The sequence below is a fragment of the Misgurnus anguillicaudatus genome, chromosome 7 (assembly GCF_027580225.2).
Source record: "Misgurnus anguillicaudatus chromosome 7, ASM2758022v2, whole genome shotgun sequence".
Lineage (NCBI taxonomy): Eukaryota > Metazoa > Chordata > Actinopteri > Cypriniformes > Cobitidae > Misgurnus > Misgurnus anguillicaudatus.
The window spans coordinates 37,605,095-37,615,307 of NC_073343.2; the positions used below are offsets into that span (position 1 = coordinate 37,605,095).

A 10,213-nucleotide genomic window follows, 5' to 3' on the forward strand; every position below is an offset into this window, starting at 1 on the left:
AATATTAGCATGTACTGTACTGTTTATTACTATCATTTTAATTTGATCTAAAATAGGTGTAATGACAATGAGTGGGCCTAGAAGTAAAAAACAACAATAGTCAGTCATTTTATTATTCTGACAGTTTATCAGTTTATAATTCTGGTTTTACATAATATGTCTGCTTTTATCAAGCCAAAACAACATGATACTTGCAGACAAATCAAAGACAGATAGACGGGACAAAGTCCTCGTCAGAAGTGCTGTCATCACTGTCTATTCCTCATGTTGAATCATCTGGGTCTTTGCAATCAATCCTGCAAATGTAATAATAATAATACATATATAATTATAATAGTATTACTGACAATAATAAAAAATAGTAACATTTTGTGTTATTCATGGTTCACAATATTCCACTAGGGCCAAGCTCAAATCGTGGCAGTGGCAGCTAGTAGTGGCACTTCTGGTCACAGCCTGAGCTGCCAGTGACTTTCTGAGGCAGCTGACAGTTTTTGTGTCATTTAGGGGTGGCACTTCTGGTTAGCCTCAGTTATTTGTAGATAATGACACTGATTGTGTGCGCTTGGTGTCATCATTTGTAGGTATTGGCACTCGTTCTGTGCCCTTGTTGTGTAGTTTGCTGTTAAATTACGCGGCTTGTGGCTGCTGTCATAATGTTTTCATGCTGGCTGTCAGTTGTGTGTAGGTGCGGGCATTTCGAGATGCCTCAGGAACAAGATGCCACCATTCCGGGCACTTTGAGGCATACGCGGCCATTTGTGTAATTCACGTAGCTTGTGGGTGCTGTCATTATTGTGTGCCCTGGCAGCCAGTCTTGTGTAGGTCCCGGCATTTCGAGATGCCACGGTTACTTGAGATGCCACCACCACTACAAGGGCAGAGCCAATTATGAGTTTGCCTGAACTATGAATTAATAGAAAAAATAGAATTCTTGCTTCTCATTTTGTTTACCTTATTATTTTAGCTGGTAGACTGAGTAACGTGGCTAAAATATTTCTAATTTATTTAAACAATATTTGAAAAACAGGAAGCTTCTATCATGTCTAAGGGCACAACCTGCATCAGTATTTACAGTGACCAGTCTACCCGCTAAAATAGTAAGATAGGATAAACAAAATTCAAGAATTCTATTATTTCTATTCATTCATAGCTCAGGCAAACTCTCAGACAAACAACTATCAGCCAGCATGCGCACATTCATGACAGCACCCACAAGCGTAGTGTCCGGAGAGGTGGCACCTAGTTCCCGAGACATCTCGAAATGCCCGCACCTACATACAACTGACAGCCAGCATGCAAACATTATGACACCACCCAAAAACCACATAATTTTACAGACACAAGCAACAAAAGAGTTTTGTAAGATTGCAATACAACACTTACACAGTTCTGAAGATCACTGGCATCTCCATTCACAGTAATGGTGGACTCATCATGGAAGCTCATCTTGGGAAAAACTACACAACACTCTACAGAAAAAAATACATTGGTTTATAATGGCAGGATGCATAACACTGGCTGTGGTTGGTTATGCAACACTGTAATCTGCTCACTTTTATGATAAAATAATTACAAAACACATCTTTACATAGTAAAACATCTCAGATTCACCTGTCGTGTAAGAGCTGCATCACTTTCTGCCATAGAAACATGTTTATTCCAGGCTCCTGAAAACACTGATCTCTGTAAAGCATATTTTAGCAATTTATTCAATGTTACTCTATGCAACCTTTATATTACTTATATAAATCAATTTTGGTAATGCCTACCTGTCTGATAGTGAGTCAATGGACGAAGCTGTGCTAGATAAGGTTTCCAGGTCTTTTGCAAGGAGTTGATGTTGATGGTCCACACTTAAAAAAAATATTTTGACATTTGAAATATAATTAGATGTTTACTAAAAGCTACAGTATAACAACACAAGTACAATTTTAAATGATTTTTTATATCATATGTACTAAAATGATGATAGCTAATCTGTAGCTGCAACAGTAACAAGGCAATTTTGACATGACACTATTGAATGTTGCGTCATGTTATATTGCAATACAATACAGCAAATATTTAATGTGACGTTTAAATTGTAAAATTAACTGATTACTGTTTAGTCAGATCAAATGATAGTAAAACGATTAACGTTCCCACTTGTTCAACAAATATATACACTTGTGTACATTTAAATAAAGACTAATCTTGTTGATCGGCATGGCATAGGTTTTATGTAAGAATACGAATAAAAACAACTCACATGTCGAGTAATAAAACACAAGCAAGATCTGCTTCTCTGTCTAGTTCAAAGTTTGTCGAAGCTCTCCATCAATAATCTGCATGATGCGTTGAATTTAGCATGTCACATTCTTAATATCGTAGTATATTCGTTCCTACTTAAATTATAATTGATGATATTTTGATTTAAGTTACTGCTTGAAATAAGCTAATGGTTTGCTAGATACTTCCCCATTTGTCCAAAACACTAGGTTTGATCGGCAGCTTGCTGTCAGTGCAGCCAGCGATCAACAGCGCACACCATTGTCAAAAGGCTTGTTCGACTTTCATGCGGCGCCGCAAGAACCGACAGCCGGAAGACGTCAAAGTACCGCGAGAATGAGTCCAGAAATAATATTTCGTCTCGCTCTCGCGATACTTTGCCGTCATCCGGCTGTCGATTCTTGCGGCGCCGTATGAAGTCGAACAAGACTTAAATGTTGACTTATCAAAATTAAAGAAGGCGGGAGTTTCTGTTCACAGAAGCCGCGAACGACTTCCAGACTATCGAATTACAAAACCGAGCAAGAGTTTTAACCAACCAAATGAAAGGAGTCGGGTGTTTTTTAAGACGAACGCGATTTTCAGCCAATCACATTACAGAGCTGAGCAGAATTTCAGCCAATAATATAAGAGAAGGCGGGAGTTTGTGTTCACTTGAGTTACAGGTACGTTTTTTATTTAACTTGTTAATATCATCATGAATGGAAATGTTAAGATGTTCAACCGTAAAATTACCAGAAGATTAGTCATTTGCGCGCTGAAAATCTATTGAAATATATTAACTTCCAATATTGTTATTTACATGGCTGAAATTTATGAACAGTTGCTGTACGTGAGGGAGCTGAAGTGACGAGCGCGCGAGCGAGTAACGGTTGCTTTACAGACGTGACGTGAGTAAAGCTCGATGTGGTAAGTTATGCTAGATATAATCACTTTTTTCTTGCATTTATCTGTTGATATATTTAGTTTTGTGTTAGAAGGATCAATTTTATTATTATTATCATACCGATTCATATTAACGTTTGCCTTTCCATGGGCATTTTTTCATTTAATGTCTATTTCGGGGTTTAAATGTTATTTGTAATATGACTTGCATATGAAGTTAAAACAAATGACAATTAACATAAACATCAACGGCTGTGTTTTTATTTTAAAGCACTTGTTGATTTTCTTTCTGAGTGTTTTATTGAGAGTCTTGTCTCTGTGTATTTTAGTGTTGATGATGAGAGATGAGATGGATGTGATGTGCTGTAAATCAGTAGGAACTGATCTGTCCATGCTGGATATTGATGATTTCATCACAGAAATCTCTCAGCTGAAGAAAAAGGTGACGTTACTGGAGACAAAGCTGAGGTTAAGAGATGAAGAACTGATTAGAGAGGTTTGTACATCTTAAACATCCTTTTACCTGTTTGACAACATCAAATCATTTATAATCTTACTCTCTCTCTGTGTGTGTGTGTGTGTGTGTGTGTGTTGTGTTGTGTTGTGTTGTGTTGTGTTGTAAGGATGTGGATGTGGTTTGTTGTGAATCTTCCACACAGGACTCCGAGCTCAGTCTGACTTTACTCGGTTATACTGAGTCAAAGCACACAGATGCTCAGGACACTACAGTATGTGACAGTAATGAGGGCTTACAGGAGGATCAAACCTCCACAGAGTCTCTGGATTCTGTCTGTAACGCTGGAGAACAGCAGCAGATCCTGCAAACCAAACTCAAGATGTGTTCAGTCAAACTCATCGACTGTCTGCAGGAACGTCATGATGGAGATGAGAAGAGAAACCACAGATGAGGAACATAACACTGATGAAGACAATCATGATGACGAGGATTTTATTCCTTCAGGTTTGTCTCTTCTATTGTTTCACAATATTTTTCAGCTTCAGTTCTATTAAAATATGCTGCATGTAAAAAATTGGGTGTGTATTGACACAACATTTGATACTCGTGAGTCGTGACGCTAGGGTGACCAGACGTCCTGAAAAATTTGGGACAGTCCCGAAATATAAGCTGCTGTCCTGAATCCCGAATTCTGCTCTAATTGTCCCGAAAATTATACTGAAGCAAAATCTTAATCCCGAATCCTGCTCTAATTTCCCTGAAAATTATACTGATGCAAAATCTTGAGTAGTTATTGTCTGATAAAACATGCGCGAGGAGTTTGAGTCATCCTGCAGCCAGCCCTCACCGGCTGCTCATTGGCTGCAGCATCTTTGTTTTTTTATAGGCTGTAGGCGCGCATTAAGATATGCACTGATAAGGCATGGGAGTGCTGGCCGCAGTTAAAACCTCCGCTGGCGTCGAGCCTCCACAACCTCGGTAGGCTATAGCTCAAGTGTGAATTTATAGTTGTATTGTTTCTATTAATTTATCTAATTTGTCTATATGCACAAAGACAATATGAGCTTTTTGTTTTATAGAGTAGATTAAGAGAGTGAAAGTTACAGCAGATAGTTGAAAGTGCAGGCAGTGACAGTCAGTCGTGTGAAGGAGTCATATTGGTTGAGGGCGAGTCACTGTGTTGAAAAAACTATTTCTATAAGTATAGACCCCTTAATCGCCCACGTCACTGTTACGTCACCGCTCTAGCTGGAGGCAAAAAATAAGTAGGAACTCATAGCCGGCGCGCTAAAAGTTTGAGTTTTTGACTTTAAAATTTCATCTTGTTGTGTTTTTGGCTGCCGGATTAGAAGGAACAGCACTTTTGGTTCAAAAATAAAGTTTTACCGGATCCCGGCAGACATTTCTTCACAGAAACCAAGAAGACAATTGTGGTTGAATGCAATATGGCGTACAGACTAGACGGAGACGATCATAAATAATGCTCGTGTTTGCAGTGCACATTTCATATCAGGTAAAATAATCTATGCATATGTACTGGTGTGTTGGTTTTATCTAGTACAAATCAGCAAGTTTCTGTTTTATAGGTGAAAAGTCGGCAACCGCGCTATTGTTTAGCTTAAATGTTAAACAAACATACAGCGATAGATGTGTGTGCCATCCTTTGAATAGTCTCTTAAAATAATCCACATTGCTAATCATAGTTAGCCCAGCGATAGGTTACATAAGACAATAAGCCTAGACAAAATTACCCAAACCACCTGAAAGTAATTCATATGTTGTCTAGGAAATATCTAAAACCTGGTTAAAATCGCAAGATTTAATTTACAAAAATACCTGTCACGGTCCCGCAGTGACTGTACATATTCGGACACTTCCAAAACTGCTTCTGCATCCATGTTTAATAAATTCCTCCTAAAACGTGCTTAAGCTTGTCAACATTGCCTCAGCGGCTCTTTTTGCCTCCAGCTAAAACCCCGCCCACACAAATACGTCACAATGTTTACCAACTGTAAAAGGGTTTATTATATAAATGTATATGCATATGTACTTATATTAATAAAAATATGATTGGTTCAGTAACTTCAGTTTGAAATTCATTGTCTTTTATAAGTACATTAAATAAAGAAAACTATTGGATTATCTAACTATTATTGTATGAAGTATAATACTTCTATTGCCTACGTATTACATACATTTATTTGCATATTGCATATGTACTTATTAATATGATTGGTTCAGTTTGAAATTCATTATCTTTTATTATTAATTAAAATAAATAAATAAAACTATTATTGGATGATCCGCAAACCAAACACCCCCCGTCCCGAATTTCAGTCAATCTCATCTGGTCACCCTACCTGACGCAGTCAGGAACTGAGGGTGTATGGACAGTTTTGCCATAGTGGCACCTTGTGTTTTACGTAGGTATTAACTTTAGCTGTTGTTAAAGGAGTGGTGAATCAAATACTCAATTTTAACTTGATAATTTGTTATACAAGAGGTCATCATACTTAAATGAACATCCTGCAAGTTTCAGAACTGAAAATGTCCGTGCTCTGAAATATAACAGTTTTTGGCACCAAGCCAGTATTACAACCAAGTGTGGAATTCGGAGAAATATGACGTCAAAGTAAAATTGAAGCACCTCCCCGAATCCAAATAAAATGACCACTTTTGTAGCCCCGCCCACAGCTTCTCATGACGCACGTGCGTCTCAACAATCAGTAAACATGTCTTTAAAGATTGCCAAATGTAACCAAAATGACTTTTAAATAAAATTTTTATTTTGACGCGGTGATCTGTTATGATAGAGAAACCATGGAAACGCATTTCGGTTGTGGAAAAACCGTCTATGGCAGTAATTCTCAAAGTGTGGTCCCCCAGTGGTCCGCCAAAAGATGACCTAAACTAGGCAAGTGTTTATACAATCATCACTTATTTAAGTAGATTTTTAATGCACTTGCGAAACTGTGATATCAAGTCTTGCCTTTCTGTTTTAATAACGTAAAAATGGATCGGTTGGCTAAACCAAAGAGGAGTCAAAATAAAAGATCAAGCGTCAAATGAAAGCAGCTAAAATCCACAGATCTATTCGTTTTGTATTTCATGTGTAAAATCCCTGTAATTTCAGTGATTTTGGAAATTAAGGGGAAATTAATAAAGGTGCAACACTTAACAATACGACTGTAACATAACAATAGAAATATGCTAAGTTAGTGATAAGGAAGGACGTACCACCCGCAATTTACCAGTAAAGCCTGTAGGCTATGTGTAAAAGGGACTATTGTTGCACGGCAGAGACATTTTCACCTGAGGCTGAGATTATTATCTCTATCCCTTTTCACACAGACAGTACAGAAAATACACAGAAAATGCATTGGGGATTTGTCCGGGATAACTTGATTTGATTGATTATTCACACTGCCAATGATTTGCTGGAATCTGTGTTCGCTTCACATAACGTTACCGTAAAGATCCCGTAAAGACACGTGACGTGTTTATAGTCCTGCATTTGGTAGTTTATTTCTCTGCAGTGTCTGAAGTTTACTTATTATCGGTTATTTCTCTCTCCAGAAACCATTCGCATGCATTTTTGTTTATGATAAGACTATAAATGAGCATGTGATGCACACTTCTCACCGATTACTTTAAATGAAGAACTCTGTGATCAAAACACATCAGATCTTTATAAAACATAAACCAGCACGACGTAGTCGGTCACAAGAGCCAATAGCGTTTCACATTCTTAGCTAACGTAATGATACGATCGGTCACGAGACACACAAGAGCCAATGGCAATCATAGATGACATATCATCGCGTCTTCTGGCGGTAGTTTTTGAATCAGATCTGATATTTACAGCAGATTGTCATCACTTTTGCACATTTTCTTCAAATAAAACGATTGTTTGACCTCGGTACACTTGGAATATTTTAAGTACATTTTTTAAAAAGTTGTGACTGTTTAGTATGCTGTGTTTATTTCATATAATAAATAAATGGGTAAGTTATTTGACCTAAATGCCTGAATAATGTAATGTGTAATAAAATACAATTAATCCTGGCGGTTTAAATTGAAAATCTTATCCCAGTACATGTCATCACAGCAAAATTATACCCCAAAATATCATTTTATACCCTAATATATTAAGTTTTACCTGCTGCCAGTAGAGGCACTAATTTAGTAAATGCCTCTATTGGTCGTATTTGTTGAAATGGACAAATGACCAAAGCAATTGTATGGGTTGGAAAATAGGTTGAAAAAATTAGCCTGCAACTGCCATAAATGCGTTTGGTGTGATCGGCCCCTCATTAGATCCTCTTTCCGGGAGCAATCCCAGAACATTTATGGGACGTGTTTGCGTTCACACAGAAGCTTGTCTGCCAATTTAATTTTTTGCGACGAAAGTGTTGTGTGAATGAGATTATTATCAGGCAAGGAGTTTCAGAAGAAACCTTCAATAGGATTTCAATAAAATAATCAAAATAGGATTTAATTTCATGCATGAATTTAATTAGAATCATTTGAATTTGGAAAATCTGAAACTTTTTCTTTGTTATGAAACTGCTATTATTTTCATCTTAGTCAAGGATATGTTGGGCTGTAATATGAACAACATTGAAAACTTCAACACAGAGCCAGTAGAGAAACTAAATCAGAATTCAAATGAAGTTTTCTTTGTGATATTTTCCTTCTGTTCCTTGTGATACATCAGATGGTGACTTTCATCTTTAACATGTCACAGATCTTTTCTGTAAACATCAATGTCTCTTTTTAAGTCAATGGTTACAATCAGATGTGTGCTTACCATCATTTATCAAAATATCTTCTTTTGTGTTCATCAGAAAAATAAACTCATGCAGATTTAGATCAACATGAAAAATGACAGATTTTCATTTTTGTGTGAACTATCCCTTAAAGATGCTATCTCATGAATACTGTATGTCTATCATATTTGAAATAGTTGGTCTGTTTCATAGGTAAAAATGTCACAGTAAAGTGAGCTAACTCAAAGTTTGAGATGAGAAAGAGATAGAAAAACAGAATAAAAGATTTTAGAAAGACTAATGCGCTCTCTGGTGGACAATTGATAAACTACACAAACTAATGTTTGCACACGATTGTCTGGGTATTTTTTGTGCTCATCACATATTAAACTACTAAAAAAATCAGCCACATGTTTGAATCAATCCTAAGTGGCACAAAGACAACATAATATAATTGTTTGGAACTGAACTGAAGCTGTTGAAAGTTACCTTACAAATGTTCTTAATTTTCTAAACCTTAAATCAATTCATTGTAGTTGTAATGTCTTGTCTGCATGACATATTTAACATTTTGCGGTCCATTATTTCTCTGTAACTATTGATGTTAACTCTGTGGTATTCATTTTTTTGTTTCATCACTTAAAGGGCCCCTATATGCATCAGCACCCCCTTGGCACACTTGATGCAGTCTTCACTGAAGCCCGCACTGCTGCAGGCGTCACACATTTTACCACCCCAGAAGTCCTTGCGATGATGGATGGGAGGAGTATACAGTGACGGGCAACTTCTCTTCCTATTTCCGGCGTGACGCTCGAGTCTGTCCCAAAATACGACTCCAGTGTGCCCTCGTGGTCCCTAAAGTCTGCGTTACATGATGTCATCAAAGTGTGGACTCTGAGGAAGTCTGCAGTGTGCCATTTGGGACATTTATACATTTTAAAGGATTCACCCATTCCACAGAATTCACACCGATGTCACTTCCCCTTAAAAAAGTGACTTGTAGAATATTCCTAGATTTTCAGAAGGGAAAACGTGTTGGGTAACAGGACTGCGTGAAATCCATTTTATCTAAAATAATATGACTTTTCGAATGGTAAAAGATATTTAAAGCAAATATGGGATATGGACCCACACAAAAAAATAAAGATATCTGAATAATTGTGTGCTTTAAAGGTAAAGTACAGAGATAAAAACAGGGACAAATATAAAATGCTGTTTTTCAGTGATCCAAGTAGTTTTTATTAATGTTTGTTTTAAATGACCGTTTAAATGTGGTGTTAGATCAGTGCTTCTCAATTATTTTCTGTCACGCCCCTCCTAGGAAGAGGTAAACATTTCGCGCCCCCCCCCCCAACTCTCCGCCGCGACTGTAAATAGTATAATTTGTCTATAAAATTACACATCTGCAAAACATTCCTTATTAACATTGAGAAAACACAAAAATAAATATCGGATCAACTTACAACAAAGAATAACTTTATTAACATTGTTTTTTAGTCTGTAACAGAGAAGACTTAAAATGCATCAATTTGCCTGAAATAAAAAAAATCAATCCTTATTTAAAGTATAATATTTTTTGACCATTTGATACTGAAAAATTAAATTAAATATAATCAATAAATAATAATAAAAAACACAAGCGGCTTATCAGCGTGATTGGGGTGTAATGTCTTTAAGTGACGGTGCAAAAAAATCACTTCCTGAAAAAGTATTTTCCCCGGGGTCTCGCGCGCCCCCCCTGGTGTCGCTTCGAGCCCCCCCTGGGGGTCCCGCCCCACTATTTGAGAAGCACTGTGTTAGATTAACATTCACATGGCACCGATTCTGTGCA

The 10,213-nt window shown here is 37.1% G+C and overlaps 1 protein-coding gene and 1 long non-coding RNA gene across 7 annotated transcripts in view; one reads left to right on the forward strand and one right to left on the reverse strand.

The window, feature by feature from the left end:
- Positions 1–10,213, forward strand: part of LOC129445328 (uncharacterized) — a 52,182-nt gene that overhangs the window by 33,002 nt on the left and 8,967 nt on the right. Inside the window, exons 1-5 of one of the 5 annotated variants that reach the window (XM_073869881.1) lie at positions 2,706–2,936; positions 3,095–3,180; positions 3,486–3,652; positions 3,780–4,117; positions 9,028–9,737. In XM_073869881.1, coding sequence (XP_073725982.1) covers positions 3,491–3,652; positions 3,780–4,064 — 447 coding nt within the window. In that variant the 5' untranslated portion in view covers positions 2,706–2,936; positions 3,095–3,180; positions 3,486–3,490 and the 3' untranslated portion in view covers positions 4,065–4,117; positions 9,028–9,737. Of the gene's footprint in view, positions 1–2,705; positions 3,181–3,485; positions 3,653–3,779; positions 4,118–9,027; positions 9,738–10,213 lie in introns of those variants that run through there. The other 4 variants (XM_073869880.1, XM_073869882.1, XM_073869878.1 and 1 more) reach the window with 4 other exon arrangements.
- LOC141365397 (uncharacterized) lies at positions 136–2,549 on the reverse strand. 2 transcript variants are annotated; one of them, XR_012370633.1, is made up of 5 exons: positions 2,252–2,549; positions 1,773–1,856; positions 1,615–1,686; positions 1,387–1,460; positions 136–296 (listed from the first exon to the last, which is right to left on the reverse strand). It is a non-coding gene; the product is annotated as an uncharacterized lncRNA (long non-coding RNA). The 2 variants fall into 2 exon arrangements; XR_012370632.1 differs by having other exon boundaries at positions 1,387–1,470; positions 2,252–2,547.